The 21,113-nt window shown below is 45.4% G+C and overlaps 1 protein-coding gene across 2 annotated transcripts in view; it reads left to right on the forward strand.

Moving 5' to 3' along the window:
* EML1 (EMAP like 1) overlaps positions 1–21,113 on the forward strand; it is a 132,113-nt gene that overhangs the window by 88,750 nt on the left and 22,250 nt on the right. For both annotated transcript variants that reach the window (XM_068991382.1, XM_068991383.1), the window contains 5 exons: positions 6,940–6,968; positions 10,332–10,461; positions 15,813–15,962; positions 16,864–16,933; positions 20,777–20,887. In XM_068991382.1, the coding sequence (XP_068847483.1) occupies positions 6,940–6,968; positions 10,332–10,461; positions 15,813–15,962; positions 16,864–16,933; positions 20,777–20,887 (490 nt within the window). The remainder of the gene's footprint in view (positions 1–6,939; positions 6,969–10,331; positions 10,462–15,812; positions 15,963–16,863; positions 16,934–20,776; positions 20,888–21,113) is intronic.

Here is a 21,113-nt window from a genome sequence, read left to right on the forward strand (position 1 = left end):
GAAAAAATGTTACCCATATACTTGTTAAAACTATGATCATTTAAGAACTATGCAAATAGCACCACCTATTGGTGGATGATTTTAACACTACATTTGGATTCTAAAACGTTTACCCTGGAAATGAGGTGACTTAAATGAATTTTTTTTTTTTAAATGAAAAGATTTGTTTCAGTCTTTAAGCCAAGGGGTCATTTACTTTTTAACAAATGTTAAAATATATAAGCACTGATATTCTTTATTTCATTTCAGTTTTGAGGCTGTTAGTTGAGGAGCTCAAAAATGCATGTAGGTTATTGTCAGTGAAACTAGGAGGAAGAGGGAAGATATTAATTAATAACCACATGTTAAGTATTTTGTTACATATTATATTTGATCCTGCAGACACCCTGTGCCTCACAGTGGTTTTGGTCCTGTTTTATAGATGAAAGAATCTAAACTTTGTGGAGGTGAAGTGATTTGCCCAAATAAAACACGAATCCCCCTGACTTCAAAATCTCTGCCCCTTCTGCCATGTAAAACTGAAGTATTGGTTGGATGTCTGTGAAGCAGTAGTTTTTGACCCCAGTAGTGACTTCTAAATATTTTAAATCTATCGTTCCTGAATGATCCTACTTGTATTAAAAGCTGCTTACTTAGGGCAGTTTATAAAAGAATCATCATTTACGTAGTAGAGTATTTTGACTTCCAACAGGGATTATATTCCATCAAGTGAAATCGTTTTCAGCAGTCATGGTACTGTGTGCTGGGAGGTACCATTTTTATAGATGAGTAAGTTTCAGGGGAAAAAAAAAAGTTTGACTTTGGAACAGTGTCCTCCTTGATCAGGCCTTCTTAATCATTTTCTGAAGCAAGCGTGTCTTCTCAGAAGCATCTGGCCTGTTTCAGGTCTCCCGAATCCCCGTCTCCCAGAGTGCGCTGTTACACAGGCCACCCATGGGGCAGAGACCTGCTCTCAGGACTTTGGGGTAAATTAGTAACAGGTACGAAAATGCTAGGGCTTCCCTGGTGACTCAGATGGAAAAGAATTCGCCTGCCAATGCAGGAGACCTGGCTTCAGTCCCTGAGTGGGGAAGATCCCCTGGAGAAGGAAATGGCAGCCCACTCCAGTATGCTTGCCTGGAGAATTCCATGGACAGAGGAGCCTGGTGGGGTCGCAAAGAGTCGGACAGAACTGAGCGACTAACACTTTCACTTTCACAAACATGCTAAGTGCAGATCCCACCACAGGGCAAGAGTTTGGGGGATATTCATTGCATCCGAGTCTGAAGGGATTCTTGGCAGGACTCTCTTCGCCTGACACACACCCAGCCCGTAGTGCAGCATCTGAATTATAGCAGATGAAGGGGGAAATGGCCGCTTGTGACAGCCCTGGGGCCCAGAGTCCACACGGAACATTTCTGGGGATTTGGTGCCACCTGACTTGGCCCTGGGCTGTTACAGCCGCTTCATGGGTGTGAACTCGCAGCTTCCGGTGGGAGCTTTTCTTTGTGCCCACTGCCTGGCTTCCTCTCGCCGCCTCCAGATCCAGCTACTGGTCTGGGGAAGGCTCCAGGCGACCTCACCACCCTCCCTGACCCCCCGGTACTGCTTATACGAGGAGGAGTCCTTCAGAGAGTCTCCTGAACCGTCCCGCCCTAGGGAGAGTACAGCCAAGCCAAGCTTTTTCAGCAGATCGCCTTCCTGCCAAAAAAAAAAAAAAAGCCGCATCGGATGGCACCACTGTTCGTTTAGGAGACACTGGCCCCGGCTGTCGAATGCCGGACCAGCCTAGAGGTGAGGGTCTGCCTGCCGGGACGGAGATCCTTCCGCTCCCGTGGGCGCACTGCCGTCCTGCACCTCCATCAGTGCTGACTCCGGACTTGCATGGGCATGAAGGGAGCACCACTCTGCTCCCCTCCCCCCCCCACGCCACCCCTGGGGACCAGGCCCTGTGTGAAGTCACCCACTTCAGTTTTCCCTGGAGCTCCCACTGAGGAGTGGGTGACCGGAGACAGACCACACAACACCTTGAGAGGCGATCGTCTCTTGGTCCAGGTGGGTTCACAGCCCAGGCGTGTTTCCAGCGTGCTGGGTCTGAAGCTCTACTGAGGAGCTCACTCTCAGCTTTACTGATGCTGAGTTCAGGCTCCCGTGAGCTGGTGTTGACTGGGGCAACAGTGTCTTTAACTTCGGATCATTGTCATCATCTGTTCTGTGGGTTTTCCCTTCTGTCCGCGGTTGGGAAGATTCATTGTCCTTTTATAGCTTTGTATTCATAAGACAGGCACTCGTGATTGGAATAGGCCCTTTCCCTGGCCTCTTGTCTTTCAGGAGGGTGGTGTGTTGGCAGGGATCATGGATTCTAAAGTAAATATAGTAATAGTATATTTTTCTATAGAAATTTAACTTTCTAAAATAATGAAACATGGCAATAGTATGTTTCCTAAATACACTTTGTATCAGTCACTCAGTCGTGTCCGACTCTTTGTGATTCTATGAACTGTACCCTGCCAGGCTCCTCTGTCCATGGAATTCTCCAGGCAAGAATACTGGAGGGGGTTGCTATTTCCTCCTCCAGGAGATCTTCCTAGGGATCCAAGCAGGGTCTCTTGCATTGCAGGCAGGTTCTTTACCATCTGAGCCACCAGGGAAGCCTGGTACCCAAAGGGGAGCCCATCGTTTAGAGCAGGATTTGAAGAACTAAGAGCAGTTCAGTACCTGATACTTCTCAGTGACCTTCAGCTGATAACACTCAGGCTGCCTTTTTCTGATCTTTTAACAGAGATCTTTTATCCATCTTCTTATGGTGCTTCAGCATCAGAATTCCACTAGCCTCCCTACATTTGGAGTTCACATTCCCCTATGAATGTTCTCTAAGAGAGACATAATCCGTAATTGCTCTTTCCTATCTCTTGGGAAGGTTCTGGGTTGCTTATATCTGTCTCACAGACTCGGCATCTTTATACTTCTGTGATCAAAGTCATGATGGAAAAAAAACAGCTTTCCTGTCTCCTAATTCCCTGCCTGGCTTCCCTCACTAGCGGATGTGCTTTGTAGTGATCTGTTTTAGCTTTTCCTCTTGTGTCCTTGCCCTGCCTTGAATCTAAAAAGATATAAAATTTGGAGTTAAGACTTGTTCTTCCACTTAAAAAAAAAAATCACAAGAGTGTCACTCCTTCCAATAACAAGAACAAGCCAGGTAAGCCCACCATAGAGCCACGGTCACTAGGTGATGCAATGAGCTCCAACCCCAAAAGTGACAGGCCCCTGTTAGGAGGGACTGTGACCACTGCTGAAATCTTTGCAGAGCTGCAGGGAGAGGAGGAATGGGAGGGAGAGGAGAAAAGGAGCTGAAAGCTTCTAGAATCCTGCGAGGCCGGGTGTGCACCGGCATGGGTGCACTCTCGGGAGCCCCAGGCTCAAGGTGAACCTTCATGCACGCGTGCTCACACACACGCGCACACACGTTCTTCCCACACAGCCAGGGAGTAGGACAGAGTCCCGAAGCCCCCCTCTCAGAGCCCAGGCACGGTAGTTGCTGAAGGATGCTCCACACTGGGCCTTTCATGGGAACCCCGTGCTGTTCAGCTGCCCTGAAGGAGGGACGAGGACCCTGAGAGGGGCCCTGGCGGGGCGGGGCGGGGTAAAGGCTGAGCACCAGCTGGGAGGATGGCGGGAAGCATGAGGCACGGGACAGCACCAGCTACTTCGGGGAGTGGGGGGCAGCGGGGGCCAGGGCCCCTGAGACGCCCCCGCCCCCAGCCCACCCGGCCAGACGCAGATCCACAGGGCCAGCCAAGTCAGAGGCAGGGAGGGCTCCAGACCCTACCAGCTGCCAGTCAGCAGCTGAAGGCTGTTACAGGCCCTGGGTCACAGCTGTGGACAGCGATCCCTGCCCTTCTGGGCTTCCCTCCTGATGGGGAGAGACACGATAATGAAGATAAATCTGGGCTTCCCAGGTGGTAAAGGACCCGCCTGCCAGCGCAGATGGAAGAGACCCGGGTTTGACCCCTGGGTCGAGAAGATCCCCTGAAGGAGGAAGTGGCAACCCACCCCAGTATTCTTGCCTGAAGAATCCTGTGGACAGAGGAGCCTGACAGGCTACAGTCCATGGGGTCACAAAGTCAAGACATGACTGAAGCGACTTAGCACGCGCGCGTGGGCAGGGTGTGAGGAACAGGACAGGGTGAATCTGAGCACAGGCCCTGAGGGGGAGGGAGCAGCGTCCAGCGGTCGGGAAGCTGGGGTCCACGCCTGGCTCAGGAGGTGCTGACCCAGTCACAGGACAGCGAGAACAGAGCGTCTGGAACTCCATGACTGAGGGAAGAGAGAGATGAGATCGGAAAAACGTCGGGGTCCATAGAGGTTGTTTAGGGCCTTCAGGGCCCATGGAAGGCAGGCTTTGTGTTAAAGGTGTGCTGGACCCACAGAGTACTGTTTCAGTGACCAGTGGCTGTTGTTCAGAAATCTTGCCCCATGGCAGATCCACCTCCTTGAAACACATCAAACCCCTTTCAAAGCATCAGCAAAGAGTTTCCCATATATACGGCATAATATCAACTGAAAATCAAGGCCATTAATAAATACTACCATCTGTTACATCATGGGATTAAGGGCAGTTTTCACTGGCAGTGTTTCTCAGCGTATCCCAAGTTCAAAGTGAAGGAGAAAGTGACATGGGGATGATATCTGCTCTGGTTTGCATTTTTCATTTTGCGGACTCGGAAAATGTAGGTGCCTCTGCAGGGTCGTGGTCCTCCCAGCCCACCCTGGGTGGGTGTGGTTTTGGTCGCTTCAGTCATGTCTTACTCTTTGCGATCCCATGGACTATAGCCCACCAGGCTCCTCTGTCCATCTGATTTCCCAGGTAAGAATACTGGAGTGGGTTGCCATTTCCTCCTCCAGGGGATCTTCCCAACCCAGGAATCAAACCTGAGTCTCCTGCATTGCAGGCAGACTCTTTACCAACTGAGCTACAAGGGAATCCCAAAATCTTTGGGGTGGATTTCATTTATTTACTGTGTCTTGTTCTGTATGTTAAAGTGGGAGGCATTCTGGGAAGCCGGGGGCAGGAAAGGGCAGTGGGTACCGTGGAAGACGGCGTGGACATTAGAGTCTTGCAGACTTGGGTTCAAGGGCTGGCTCTGTGTTTGAACGGGATTCACTTCCTGCCGTCCTTGGGGGTCCCCTCCCCTGTCTGGCACGAGGCGGCAGTCTTCCCACGGGCAGCTGTCCGGTTGTCACGGGGAGGACCGTGTCCTCCTGCACTTGGTGGGGGGACCCCCGGGGCAGGCTGTCTTGTGGGAAGCTCGCCCCTAGGGGTGACCTCAGCCCGTCCGTGGTGTGCCCTTGAACAGGGCGGGCATCTGGTTTCCCAGGTGTAGTCATGGGGTCCCAGCCTGGTTGAGACAGTGGGGTCCCCCCATGTCCCAGGATGTGGCCACACCCCAGCAGTCCTTGCTCTTCCCTCCTTTCCCCCGCCCCCTCGTCTTCCCCCCCGGGAGCCATCCTCCTGGGAGTTGTTCAGGTGCCCAGTCGTGTCCAACACTGCGACCTCATGGAGTGCAGCATGCCAGGCCTCCCTGTCCCTCACCATCTCCCAGAGTTTGCCCAAGTCCATGTCCATTGCATCGGTGGTGCCATCCAGCCATCTCATCCTCTGATGCCCTCTTCTCCTTCTGCCCGCAATCTTTGCCAGCATCAGGGACTTTTCCAGTGAGTCGGCTGTTTGCATCAGATGACCAAAATACTGGAGCTTCAAATTCAGCATCAGTTCTTCCAGCGAGTATTCAGGGTTGATCTCCCTTAAGAGTGACTGGTTTGATCTCCGCACTGTCCAAGGGTCTTTCAGGAGTCTTCGCCAGCACCACAGTTTGAAGGCATCAATTCTTTGGCGTTCTGCCTTCTTTATAGTCCAGCTCTCACAACCGTACGTGACCACTGGGAAGACCACAGCCTTGACTGTGAGGACCTTTGGCGGCAGAGCAGTGTCTCTGCTTTTCAGCACAGTCTAGGTTTGTCATAGCTTTCCTGCCAAGAAGCAGTTGTCCTCTGATTTCACTGCCGCAGTCACCGTCCGCAGTGATTTTTGGGCCCAAGAAGAGGAAATTTGTCCCTAGTTCCACCTTTTCTCTTTCTGTTTGCCATAAAGTAATGGGGCCTGATGGCATGATCTTAGTTTTTTAACATTTAGTTTTAAGCCGGCTCTTTCACTCTCCTCCTTCACCCTCATCAAGAGGTTCTTTAGTTCCTCCCCTTTCGGGAGCCTGGTACTAAAGTTCTCTCGCCAAAGCCCTTGAGACAGGAGTTTGCTAGTTTTAAGTCAGGCCTTCAAATAATCCGCCAGAAGCACGTGGGGAAGAGAAACTTTTCTATGCATTTAGGCAGGGCTGTTTCCGTCTTGATCAACCACGTGTTTTCCTTCTCCAAACCTTTCTTTGCTCTCATAAAAAGCACAGCTTTGGTGATAAAGTTGGGATTGTCATCCCTGGCACTTGGTTTTAAGCATTTTTGTTTACACTGTTCCTCTTCGCAGTTACACGGCTTTGTGTTTCTTTGTAACATGTGTTCTTCACTCAGCATCTGTGTGACGAACTAGTGCGGCTAGGGGTTGAGGGGTCTTCTGTGACTAACCACCAGCCCATGCTTCCCTTTCAGAACGGTTTTGGGGGACTTCCCTGGTGGTCTGATGGTTTAGACTTTGTCTTCCAGTGCAGGGAATGTGGGTTCGACCCCTGGTCAGAGAGCTCAAATCCTACATGCCTCCGGGCGGGGAAACCAAAGGATAAAACAGAAGCAATATTGTAGCAGATTCAATAAAGGCTATAAAAATGGTCCATATCGGAAGCTGATTTGCATTGCTGTATGGCAGAAACCGACACAATGCTATAAAAGCAGTTTTCCTCCAATTAAACATAAATTTAGAAAGAAAGAAAACCTATTTTGGTTTTGTCTCCACAGCAAACCCAAGGAGCCGGTCTTCAGCGCAGGTAAGGCTGGCTGAATGTCAGCGCGGGCGCCCCTTACTCTCTGTGGTACTTGAGGGGCAGTAAGAAGCGGTTGTTCAGGGGCAGCTGGGATGGGCGGAACAAGGGGGTCTGTGTCAGGGGGCTGGGGGCTGAGTGCTCACTATCAGCCTGTACATGGGGGTCTGGCGACTCACATCACTCAGAGACCACCCAGAAAAAGGGTCGTAAAGACTAAACCCTTCATTTGCCCACATTTAAAACGGATTCAAGAGACATCCATGAGGAGAAAGAGTGACATGCCGTTACATGAAATTTCTCGGTTAAAACATCCTGTTGCCTTCCTCGCCCCTTCCTTACTAATGGGGGCTCTCCCATCACCAGCATTTGCGTTTCTCTTGAAAGGGAAAGTCTCTGATGTATCCAGTTACAACTTTATCTAAAAGCGACTTCCTTTTCTGCCTGTGATTTCCTAAACTGCCAACTAATAGTCCGTATATATCTTTCCATGTATCTTTTCTAACACGTGTTATAATAAGGGAACTGCTATTTTTAGAATAGTAAGCTTATTTGAAAGCATACTTAAAATGCAAAATCTTTGACAAGATTTTGTGCCATGAGCTAAATGAACTCATTTAATTTTCCAAGTTTTTCCCCCCCTTAAGTTCAGCATCGAAACATGAAAGTCAGACTTTCCTATTTATGCGCATGTGCTTCAATATTCATTTCATTTTCAGGAAGCATGAAATTACTCACTGAAAATGTAATCGCCCTCCGCCTGCAGAGTAGGTCTGGTGTGCACTTGTCAGAACCCCTGAAATGTGTCCAGGTTTTTCTAGCGGTGGGGGTGGGGGAACCTCTGGGCCTGTGGGGCTCAAGAGCGCCCCCTGCAGGCAGGCCAGTCACTCTTGCAGTGCCCCCTCATCTCTTTACCCAGCACTTCTGTCTCTGTCTCCGAAATCCCAAGGGAAACGCCGGGTGACACACTGCAAAGGTAGGCGGCATTTCTGAAACCTCATAGCTCTCTGAGCAAAGCTGCGCCCCAGGCTGCAGAAACTCTTTTCATACAGGCCGCCAGCTACCCTCCTTGTATGAAAATGCTTTGTGATGCAAACCACATGGGTTTATTGGACGTTCAAAGCAGTCCTGAGCATTTACTTGGGCGGGTCTGACTGAGGAGCTAAAAACTGGACCTCCGGTGATGATTGGCTGATGACAAGAACTCTTTTTAAAATCTGTATGAATGTCAAGAGAGCTATAGGGCGAGCCCTGGATGCCCCGTTTCTGGAACCTGCACTGCTGCTGGCCGCTCCCTCTGGCACCTCTGGGTTTGGGGGTTGTGTGCTGTTATCCTAACATGCCTGAAAAAAAGAACAAGCAAGCAAAGATTGCTTTCCCTCGCTGCGTTTTGTTGGTTTTTTTTTTTTTTTTAAGATGTAGGAGGTCTGACTTAGCTGTCCAGAACAGTGCCAAGGCTAACTCCAGAGCTTTTCTTCTCGGTCCAGTGATGTAGATTTGCCCATTAAGTAAACCTGTCAAAGGACTTTTCCAACACGTAAGGATATGCTCAAGTAGACATTCCATCTATATGAGTTGCATACACCCGTACAAGGCTTTTGATATGTGCTGCAGGGTGACATTATATTCCCTTTATTCTGAATCTGCATTCCGTGATTCCCCTCTTACAAAGAGAATTCATGGAATCACTTGTCATTTAAGCCATCACACCCACCCCTCTTTGTCCCTCTTCATCTACTGAGTGTTTTTAGGGTCTTCAGCTGTGATGGCCACACCGTCTGAAGAGCTGAGATTTGGTTGAGGGATGAAGGAAGGGAAGGGGCCGGGTGAGGCGAGCATGGGTAGGTGCACAGAGCGGGTGGGTGTGTAGGTGGCAGAGACAGAGAAGGACCCCCGGGGTGGGGGGCAGTTGTGGCCAGTGATGTCATATATGGGAAGAGGGGGCAGGGCAGTTAGAGCGCTGGGTCCAGCAGGTAGGTGAGCAGGAGAAGGATCCTGAATCCAGTGTGGGCCTTCATGGGTTTGGTAGCTACGGGGATGGGGTCCATACAAAAGCCTGCAGCCCTGGGGGCCTCAGTTGGGCTCCTCCCAGTGGAACTGGGGAGGATGGAGCCTAGTGAGGAGCACTCTCACAGGAGCATCACAGAACACGGCAGCTGGCACACTGTGCAAGAGTGAACATATGTTGATTTTTACTTAAAAGTCAGATTTAATATGCAGAGTGAAGAGTGTGTCACATGCATGCATTTAAGACCTGAATTGCACGCACACCGTAAAAGTGCAATGGCCTCTCAATTTTTAGGCAATATCGCATGTGGCTTTATCTGAAACTCCTCAGGAATAAGGCTTACAAAACTAATTTGTGAATGTGGTACTTACAACATTATAATTATTTTATGACTTCCTTAGCAGTTTCCTCTCTGGGCATACTTTTTCTGTTGAGTTATGGTACAGCCCCAACTGCCCAATTTAAACGCCACTAAGGGGCCCAGTCCTTTGATCTGCAGTGAAGCATCAGAATGCAGTGAGTTCTGAATCCAAACAGAATTCATCAAGAGCTCACAAGACATTTTCTTTGGCCTTATTATATCTTGAAAACTGTAGCCAGAAAACCCTATATTGTTTGTTTTTGTTTAAAGTTCAGGAGTGGCCCCTTGTTGATGTATTAGTGGATTTTACTTTCATCCCTATAATTTATTAAAGATTCAGAAGTTATTTTGTTATAAAAATGTTTGTTCTAGAAAGGTTTATTCCCTAGCTTCTCTCTCTAATGGGTCTTTTGTTCTTTTCTTTTCTATTTCTAGCTTTTATTTGAGCATTTTCCTTTTTGCATGCATCCCAGCATGTACTTCTGCCAGTTTTGTGCCCTTTACACTTGAATTATCCAGTGTGAAAGATACATAAAGACACATTTTTACATTGCACGATAACAAACCAATTTAAATATTGAAAGATATTTTATGAATTTTGATACTGCAATTGTATATCCATTGAACTCAATAAAAAAAAAATTTAAGTGGATTTCTTGTGTTAGTTGTAATTTTTTGGGGTGGCCTTTTCCCCCTCCTGATGATAAAGAACCTGTAGGCACTAAAATCTCTCATGGAAAATAATTATTGGAATCTAATTATTTTCTGCCTATTATAATTTCTCACATTATTTAAGTAAGCAGAATGTCAAAGGCAAACAAGGTGAACATTTTTGTTTCAGACTGTTTGTGTTTTAGTTAGTTTTCCCTAGGATTTTAATCAGAAATGACATAAAGGGCAACGTTTCTACTTTTGCATTGAAAGGATGGAGAAAATACAACTTTTTTTTAGGTACCCTAGGCACCAAGGTGTCTTACTGACGTCTTTGTTCTCTTCATAGAAGAAGGATACGTAAAAATGTTTCTTCGTGGACGCCCTGTTACCATGTACATGCCCAAAGATCAAGTGGATTCTTACAATTTGGAAGCAAAAGTAGAACTGCCAACCAAGAGACTGAAGCTGGAATGGGTGTATCCTTTATTCATTAAGTCTGACCTGAAGTCATCAGTTGATGAGTGCGTTTATTGAAATTAAGTTGTAGAAACCCATAAAACTAAACCATGATGGCAAAAAGTTTTTAAACCCAAAGAAAGAAAGAGGGACTCCCTGGCAGGAAAGACTAGCATTCCACCTCAACCAAGTAGGGCTTTGGCCAACCTTGGGGATCTTAACTTCAAGCTAACAGTGACTAGGGACTTTCCTGGTAGTCCAGGGGTTAAGACTTTGCCTTCCAATGCCGGGGGTATGGGTTCAATCTGTGATTGAGGAACTACGATCCCACGTGCCGCAGGGTGGGATCTTAACATTGTCAATCAACTATGCTGCTGCTAAGTCGCTTCAGTCGTGTCCGACTCTGTGCGACCCCATAGACGGCAGCCCACCAGGCTCCACCGTCCCTGGGATTCTCCAGGCAAGAACACTATCAACTATATATCAATTTTAAAAGGCGAAGAAAAAAAAAAAAAACACAAAAACTGAAAAAACAGTGACTAATTGAACATGAGTATGGACTCAGTACTAAATGAAAGGAATACAATACAATGTATGGCTTCAGTTAAACGGACACGTAGCATCAACATAATACCAATGGAAAAAAGGAAACCGCTCTCACAAAATCCAGGCCACAGAAACCTGAGTCAGCCACATGACTAGCGTTCTTGAAATAAAGCTGCTAGAATCTTCATAATATGAGGCTTGGAAAAGTGAATGAAGTACCAAGGAGGGAATAAAAGAAGGACAAGAAACCAAGAAATAGAGCCTGTGAAAGAGGGTGAAGTGTTGTTGTTTTTGTTTTTTTGTTTTTTTTATTTTACTATTTTGTTTTACTTTAGAAACCCACAGAGGCCACCATCCAGTCCATGAAGACTTTAAGACAAAGAACAAAAATCCTTTCTTCACCCTCAAACAGCTATTTATTGAATACCAGTTTAATGCCAAACCCTCACAACAAATGACATGAAGTTGGTTTAAACTGAAGCTATTGTTATTTCAGTTAGAAGAATTACTGCTCGAAGTTATAAAGTCATATTCCTTGGAAATTTCTTGCAATTATTTCTGTACCTAAATTTCTCAAAACATTTTTTTTTTTTTTTCGGATTCAGATGCCGCCAAGTGTTCACCTGCACCCATTTTGCTGTCTGTATTGGCACGTGAAAAGGGACCCCATTCTTCTTTAGGTCACTAATTGTTTGAATTGGTTAAATCAAATCTGAAACACATTATTCAAGACACAGTTATTCAACCTGCTCCCAATTCATGTTTTAAAAGGTGGGAACCAGTGGGATTTGCAGCAGATAAATGGTGGGTTTTCACGTCCAAGTTCACGTGGTGTTTCGCTCGGAAATAGTTTTCAAGCGTTGGAAGCATATGTGCTAAAGTCTTAACAGGTTATTATCCCTGAGGAGCTGTGGATGGTTAGAACAAGGAGGACCTAAATTTGTTACCTTTTATCGATTGATATATAGATACATGAGCTTCCCTGGTGGGTCAGATGGTAAAGAATCTGCCGGCAATGCAGAAGGCCTGGGTTCCATCCCTGAGTCAGGAAGATCCCCTGGAGAAGGGAATGGCAACTCACTCCAATATTCTTTGCCAGAGAATTTTATGGGCAGAGGAGCCTGGCAGGCTGCAGTCCATGGGGTCGCAGTCAGACACAAGTGAGCGACCAATACTTTCACTTTCCATGGCAGTGAGAGCCCAGAGAGCTAACCACTAGACAACCCAGTAACTTCATATATACATGTATACTGTTCACACCTTTTACAGGTATTTTTTATAATGTAAAAGAAAAATGTTTTAAGTGAAATACATAGCTGCCAGTTTACAATAAGCAGTAAACTCAGAATTGGTTTATAACTGAGACATGAAAGTCATTTACCAGTATCTGCAAATTTTCTTTTTAAATACTTTAAAATATAAGGAATGTAAAAACTCAACTTTTTTTCTCTTAGAATAGGATTTATAACCTCATACTGCTTAATATTTGAAACAATATAGCCACTTAACGTAGTCAGAGGGTTTTCCAGGTGGTGCTAGTGGTAAAGACTATCCCCATGGAAAAGAAATGCAAAAAAGCAAAATGGCTATCTGAGGAGGCCTTACAAATAGCTGTGAAAAGAAGAGAAGCAAAAAGGAAAGATATAAGCATCTGAATGCAGAGTGCCAAAGAATAGCAAGGAGAGATAAGAAAGCCTTCCTTAGCAATCAATGCAAAGAAATAGAGGAAAACAACAGAAAATTAGATACCAAGAACAGAAAATTAGATACCAAGAAAATTAGATACCAAGGGAACATTTCATGCAAAGATGGGCTCAATAAAGGACTGAAATGGTAATGACCTAACAGAAGCAGAAGATATTAAGAAGAGGTGGCAAGAATACACAGAAGAACTGTACAAAAAAGATCTTCACGACCCAGATAATCACAATGGTGTGATCACTCATCTAGAGCCAAACATCCTGGAATGTGAAGTCAAGTGGGCCTTAGCATCATTACGAGCAAAGCTAGTGGAGGTGATAGAATTCCAGTTGAGCTATTTTGAATCCTAAAAGATGATGCTGTGAAAGTACTGCACTCAATATGCCAGCAAATTTGGAAAACTCAGCAGTGGCCACAGGACTGGAAAAGGTCAGTTTTCATTCCAATCCCAAAGAAAGGCATTGCCAAAGAATGCTCAAACTACCACACAATTGCACTCATCTCACATGCTAGTAAAGTAAGGCTTAAAATTCTCCAAGCCAGGCTTCAGCAATACATGAACCATGAACTTCCTGATATTCAAGCTGGTTTTTAGACAAGGCAGAGGAACCAGAGATCAAATTGCCAACATCCGCTGGATCATCGAAAAAGCAAGAGAGATCCAGAAAAACACCTATTTCTGCTTTATTGACTATGCCAAAGCCTTTGACTGTGTGGATCACAAGAAACTGTGGAAGATTCTGAAAGAGATGGGAACACCAGACCACCTGACCTGCCCCTTGAGAAATCTGTATGCAGGTCAGGAAGCAATAGTTAGAACTGGACATGGAACAACAGACTGTTTCCAAATAGGAAAAGGAGTACATCAAGGCTGTATATTGTCACCCTGCTTATTTAACTTCTATGCAGAGTACATCAGGAGAAACACTGGACTGGAAGAAACACAAGCTGGAATCAAGACTGCCGGGAGAAATATCAATAACCTCAGATATGCAGATGACACCACCCTTATGGCAGAAAGTGAAGAGGAACTAAAAGCCTCTTGATGAAAGTGAAAGTGGAGAGTGAAAAAGTTAGCTTAAAGCTCAACATTCAGAAAATGAAGATCATGGCATCCGGTCACATCACTTCATGGGAAATAGATGGGGAAACAGTGGAAACAGTGTCAGACTTTATTTTGGGGGGCTCCAAAATCACTGCAGATGGTGACTGCAGCCATGAAATTAAAAGACACTTACTCCTTGGAAGAAAAGTTATGACTAATCTAGATAGCATATTCAAAAGCAGAGACATTACTTTGCCAACAAAGGTCTGTCTAGCCAAGGCTACAGTTTTTCCAGTGGTCATGTATGGATGTGAGAGTTGGACTGTGAAGAAAGCTGAGCGCCGAAGAATTGATGCTTTTGAACTGTGGTGTTGGAGACGACTCTTAAGAGTCCCTTGGACTGCAAGGAGATCCAGCCAGTCCATCCTAAAGGAGATCAGTCCTGGATGTTCATTGGAAGGACTGATGCTGAAGCTGAAACTCTAATACTTTGGCCACCTCATGCGAAGAGTGTCTGACTCATTGGAAAAGACCTGGATGCTGGGAGGGATTGGGGGCAGGAGGAGGAGGGGACAACAGAGGATGAGATGGCTGGATGGCATCACCAACTCAATGCACATGAGTTTGGGTGAGCTCCTGCTGGTCGCAAGGAGTCAAACAGGAGTGAGCGACTGAACTGAACTGAACTGAGTGCTAAAGAATCCACCTGCCAATGCAGGAGACGCCAGAGACTTGGGTTTGATCTCTGGGTCAGGATGATCCACTGGAGTAGGAAATGGCAACCCTCTTCAGTATTGTTGCCTGGAAAATCCCACAGGCAGAGGAGCCCGGTGGGCTGCAGTCCACATGGTTGCAGAGTCGGACACAGCTGAGAATGCCTGCACGCACACGACACCGTCAGATATGTTTCGTTTTCCAAACAAGCTACAGAAGCCACTGACCATAATAGGATTCAAGTAATCTCCCAGCCATGATTCTAGAATCAGGCTGAGCCTCTCTCCTTCAGCCCCAGCATGACGGCAGTTTCAGGTCCCCTGTAGCAGGTGTGTGCCTCAGGATGATGATAACGTGGAGAGTTCAAAGGTGACAAGACTCAATGGCCCTGTTCTTCCTTTCAATTCCAGTTCCAGAAGCAAGCCCTTGGCTTGAAAAGTTAGATTCAAGGCGGCAAGTGGACGCATTCTAGACTGTGGTCATGGTCCAGCAGGTCTCAGCAAGTAGTGGGGTGACTAGAATAAATGGTACACAAGAGAGGCAGCAGAAAGGAAAGAGAAAAACATGAGCAGAGTAGCCCAGCATTCTTGGGGAATTAGTGTCTAGTCACCCTTCAGGTGTCTGTGATTCTACAGTCAGGATAGTACCTCTAACAGAATGTTATGGTCACCGGCCTTTCAGGAGACCAGCTTGGGAAAAATTTAAACCCCGCCTAGGTGTGAGGAAAACGCATCCATATAAGATTTCAGCAGCTCAGCAAAGCAGTGTAGGCCCTGGCCACGGATTTCCTGGATCCGTGACTGATACGCCAGATTGAGGAGTTCACTTCCTAGTTATTACACAAGCGTCTGATCCACTTCCTGTTAGCAGGAGAACAGCAAATCACCATGTTTCATCAAGCTGAATCGAACCCAGGTCCCCCGCATCGCAGGCGGATTCTTTACCAGCTGAGCCACCAGGGAAGCCCAAGAATACTGGAGTGGGTGGCTTATCCCTTCTCCAGCGGATCTTCCCGACCCAGAAATCAAACTGGGGTCTCCCTCATTGCAGGCAAATTCTTTACCAGCTGAGCTACCAGGTCATATTATAATACATACTTTCAAGAAACCCACACCTTTGTATTGTTAAAAAAAAATATCAGCAGTTACCACTACATCAATTACTATTTGCAACTTTATTGCCTGCCTATTGAGGGGGTCCAATGTATTGAATATTTGGCACGGATTATTTCAAATTTAGTCTTCTTTAAATTAGTGAAATTGATGGTAACAGTCACATAGAAATGTAGTCCCTGTGCCAGCTGAAGAAAGCTGGTGTTTCGTTAGCTCCTAAAAGAAGGCAAGTTTTATCTTGACGTACACGAAGCTACGGGTACAGGGGTCGAGACTGCCGTAATAACCTGTACTTGCTCCCGACGGGCGAGACTGTCTATTTCATCGCGTCGGTGGTTGTGCTGTACAACGTGGAGGAGCAGCTTCAGAGGCATTACGCGGGCCATAATGACGACGTGAAGTGGTGAGTCCTCCAAACTAATGCCTGTGCCTGTGCGAAGGGTATTGGCAGAAAGGGTTCCATGGTGGATAGAACTGCAGAGAAGCAGAGAGTGCTGAGAAAACGGGGTCTTTGAGAACAGCTCTTGTTGCGCTCTAAGACCCATTCTTTGGTTTTCTATTCTCGTGGCACATTGTCTTAAACAACCGTGTTACGTAAGCAAATAGCTCCAACAGACCCCTATCTGGAGGTCTTCTTGTGCTAATGGCTTCTAATTCGGGTGTGCAGTTTTTAATAAAAATGTTTTGCCTCTTGTTTCTGGCTGGGTCTGCTATTTCTATAATTCATTTATACCTTTCTAAATGATTTTATATATCTTGGAAAGATGGGTGGATGAATAGATGGGTTTATGTTATTTCTATTTGTCCTAAGTCCCTGATCAGTTATAAAAATCCTGTTGAAAAAAAGATGATGTCTTTGCTGTTTGATGGACTCAAAATGACTTCTTAATAATGACTGTACACTAATTAAGCAATTCTGAGATTGAAGTGGTGTTTCCCAATCGGGATGCTTTTCCCTTGAGTTTGGTAATTCCCTATAGATAAAGAAATGAAGATGAAATGAAATATGTACCAATTGTCTAAGGTCTTTGGAAGCTCAGAGAATTTATCAAGAGTGTGTAAGAAGTTGGACACTGTATATTTCTCCCATTTAAATTTTTGACCAGAGTATATTTGAGCAAGGGAAAAGTGAAGCTTACCTTTAAAAGAGTAGATGTTTTGTGTTGTCTTTGTTTGGGTTTCTTTTTTTCGCAGTCTGAACGTTTAATCAACATAGACACATTATTAATATAGGTAAATGAAACTATGAAAACTTGAGTTGGGACTTACCTAAGAACAGATGTTTTATGAAGATCTCTTTTTAGCCTTGCAGTTCACCCCGATAGGGTCACAATAGCCACAGGACAAGTTGCAGGCACGTCAAAGGATGGAAAAGTGAGTGATCTTTTCATGTTTTTGTAATGAACTGGTAACACAAAATGATTGTTTTGAAAATATTTTGCTGATGAATAAGCCTACTTAGATATAATGTCTGTGAGTGTGCATGCTCAGTTGTTTCAGTTGTGTCCAACTCTTTGCAACCCCACGGACTGTAGCCCACCAGGATCCTCTGTGGGATTCTCCAGACAGGAGTACTGGAGTGGGTGGCCATTCCCTCCTCCAGGAGATCTTCCCCACCCAGAGATCGAACCCATGTCTCCTGCATCTCCTGCTTTGCCAAGTGGGCTCTTTACCACTAGCACCACCATCTGGGAAGCTCAAATTTGAATTTAACCCCTCAATTTGAATTTTTATTGCAAATGAAAATTCTTACACTGACCTTAAAGTAAAAAAACCCTGGAGCTCATGTTCAGTTCAGCTAATTTTTAAATAGCATTGTTCTTGCCTAAGAAGTCATTAATTCTTCCGATACTTATTTACTCACGTGATAAACATTAACATGTTAAGTTAGAATCCTGAAAAATAATCATTTGACTGTGGGGCATTTTGCCCCTTCAGTGAATGAGTCCCTTGTTATCATGACTTTAATACATGAAATTTGTGTCTATGTGTCATCCACAAGGGCTGCTGGAAGGATTTTTGCAAAATTTTATAAGCAAAGACTTCAGTTTTTATTTTAAGGAATCAGAGAAGGAGCTAGTATAATTTGGCAAATACAGCAATTCAAAACTGGCTTCCACTTATTTACCGCAATCTGTGGTCATTGTTATGTTTTATCCAAAACATCTAGTAACTTTTCTGATGTCTGTTTTTGTATAGTCTCAATGCACAATGTATAATCTGAAACTGATTACATGAAGTATTTCCATTTTTATCATGAGTGCTACCATTTTCCAGAAAGTATTTTAATAACATCAAAATTTAAATATTTATGCTATTTTCCATTAAAATCCTACACTTGAAAGGAGGTAACAGGAACAATGGAAATCAGACTGCTATTCTGTAAGCACACAGGGAAGAGTCTTGTTCTTTTTTTTTTATGTAAAATGACCTTTAAAAGTTATTCGAGATCAGTAGTAAATCCTTTGTTCCTCCCTCTAGTGGATGAACTGTGTATTTCAGTTTCTGGCCTTGAAATGAAATCAGAACCTTCAGTTCAGTTCAGTTCAGTCAGTCGCTCAGTCATGTCCGACTCTTTGCGACCCCATGAATCGCAGCACGCCAGGCCTCCTTGTCCATCACCAACTCCCGGAGTTCACTCAGACTCGCGTCCATCGAGTCAATGATGCCATCCAGCCATCTCATCCTCTGTCGTCCCCTTCTCCTCCTGCCCCCAATCCCTCCCAGCATCAGTCTTTTCCAATGAGTCAACTCTTTGCATGAGGTGGCCAAAGTACTGGAGTTTCAGCTTTAGCATCATTCCTTCCAAAGAAATCCCAGGGCTGATCTCCTTCAGAATGGACTGGTTGGATCTCCTTGCAGTCCAAGGGACTCTCAAGAGTCTTCTCCAACACCACAGTTCAAAAGCATCAATTCTTCAGCGCTCAGCCTTCTTCACAGTCCAACTCTCACATCCATACATGACTACTGGAAAAACCATAGCCTTGACTAGATGGAACCTTAGAGCCCTCTGAATAGCTGAGCTATTCCTTTCCATTTACAAGTGAAGTCCAGAGAGGCCAAGTGACTGTCTGCGAACATCCAGCTGCTTAGAGACAAATCCAGACTAAAACCCAGTTCCGCCGTCCGTTGTACAAAGCTAGTCCTTTTCTTGATAAATCTGCTGGTGATTCTGTGATGCTTTCTTCTATTAAGGAAGAGGAAAATTAGCACAGCTGAGAAAGTTTTGAACTAATCATAACCATTCTTAGTTTGTATTTGTGTATTATCAATTTCCTGTGGGGCCCAAGAATGTGAAGTTCTTAATACCACTGGTGGTAGCCATCATGATGAATTTAAACATGCTTACCCCTTAGTGGCAATACAAACTTTAAAAGAATAACCCTTACATGAGACTCCATTTTCTTTGTCATTTTTCAGTTTTAAAATTCAGATGCTTTAGATATACAAATGGGAATATCAGTTCCTGTGGGACAGTTATCAAGAATCGACTGTTCGAAGTTTGAAACTTGGTATTAGTTGCTCATTTGTGTCTGACTCTGTGGCCCCATGGACTGTGGCCTGCCAGCCTCCTCTGTCCATGGAGTTCTCCAGGCAAGAATACTGGAGTGGGTTGCCATTCCCTTCTCCAGGGGATCTTCCCCACCCAAGTATCCCAACCTGGGTCTCCTGCATTGCAGGCAGATTCTTTACCATCTGAGCCACCAGAGAAGCCCCTAAAACTTGGTAGACCTCCCCTACAGCTAAATTGGCCACAGGAGCCATGACCTCCTGAAGATATTCAGTTCAGTTCAGTTTAGTCGCTCAGTCGTGTCCGACTGTTTGTGACCCCATGAACCTCAGCATGCCAGGCCTCCCTGTCCATCACCAACTCCCGGAGCTTACCCAAACTCATGTCCATTGAGTCGGTGATACCATCTAACCATCTCATCCTCTGTCATCCCCTTCTCCTCCTGCCTTCAATCTTTCCCAACATCAGGGTCTTTTCAAATGAGTCAGCTCTTCGCATCAGGTAGCCAAAATATTGGAATTTCAGCTTCAACATCAGTCCTTCCGATGAACACCCAGGACTGATTTTCCTTTAGGATGGACTGGTTGGATCTCTTTGCAGTCCAAGGGACTCTCAAGAGTCTTCTCCAACACCACAGTTCAAAAGCATCAATTATTTGGCACTCAGCTTTCTTTGTAGTCCAACTTTTATATCCATACACGACTACTGGAAAAACTATAGTCTTGACTAGACAGACCTTTGTTGACAAAGTAATGTCTGCTTTTTAATATGCTCTCTAGGTTGGTCATAACTTTCCTTCCAAGGAGTAAGCGTCTTTTAATTTCATGGCTGCAATCACCATCTGCAGTGATTTTGGAGCCCAGAAAAATAAAGTCAGCCACTGTTTTCACTGTTTCCCCATCTATTTGCCATGAAGTGATGGGACCAGATGCCATGATCTTCGTTTTCTGAATGTTGAGCTTTAAGCCAACTTTTTCACTCTCCTCTTTCACTTTCATCAAGAGGCTCTTTAGTTCTTCTTTACTTCCTGCCGTAAGGGTGGTGTCATCTGCATATCTGAGGTTATTGATATTTCTCCCGGCAATCTTGATTCCAGCTTGTGCTTCATCCAGCCCAGCATTTCTCATGGTGTACTCTGCATAGAAGTTAAATAAGCAGGGTAACAATATACAGCCCTGACGTATTCCTTTCCCTATTTTGGAACCAGTCTGTTGTTCCATATCCAGTTCTAACTGTTGCTTCCTGACCTGCATACAGGCTTCTCAAGAGGCAGGTCAGATGGTCTGGTATTCCCCTCTCTTTCAGAATTTTCCACAGTTTATTGTGAGATATTGGGAACATTTTATTTATTGTAAAAACACAGTCTTAAGTGCATTTTTAAAAAAAAACACTTTTGGGACTTCCTTGGTGGCCCCATGGTTAAGACTGTACCTCCAATGCAGGGAGCATGGGTTCAATCCCTGGTCAGGGAACTAAGATCCCACAGGCCGTGTGGTGTAGCCAAAAAAATAAAATTACTTTAATAATTTGCATGTAAATGTCAAACTGAGTTGAAATAAAGCCTTACAAAATAAAAGGATAAAACAGAGACCTGGGGGGAAATAGCATTAAAAAAAAGACTTTTGACAAAGTAGAAGTAGTGTCAATACAAAGGTAGATTTGTAGACCCGGCACGACGAGTGACCCAGCATTTTCTTCCGAAGCAGCAGTTACCCCCACATGTGCGCATCTGGGATTCCGTGACGTTGAATACGCTGCATGTCATCGGAATCGGGTTTTTCGACCGGGCCGTCACCTGTATCGCATTCTCAAAATCTGTAAGTGTGAACCCTGTGGGTCTTGCAGCTTTGTCCACACAGCGGGGAGAGACTCAGCTCAAGGTTGAAGAGGAAGAGGTTAACATGCCCGTACCTGCCCAGGTGTGTGTTCAGATCTGAACTCTGAAACCTCCCGCTTGCCAGGCCCCCTCAGTCAGAGGGAGCACATGCTTGGTCCCACAGGCTCCCAGTAAGACGTTTCCATGGTGATGAGAAGAGGCCCTGC

Source organism: Capricornis sumatraensis, chromosome 19 (assembly GCF_032405125.1).
Source record: "Capricornis sumatraensis isolate serow.1 chromosome 19, serow.2, whole genome shotgun sequence".
Taxonomy (NCBI): Eukaryota; Metazoa; Chordata; class Mammalia; order Artiodactyla; family Bovidae; genus Capricornis; species Capricornis sumatraensis.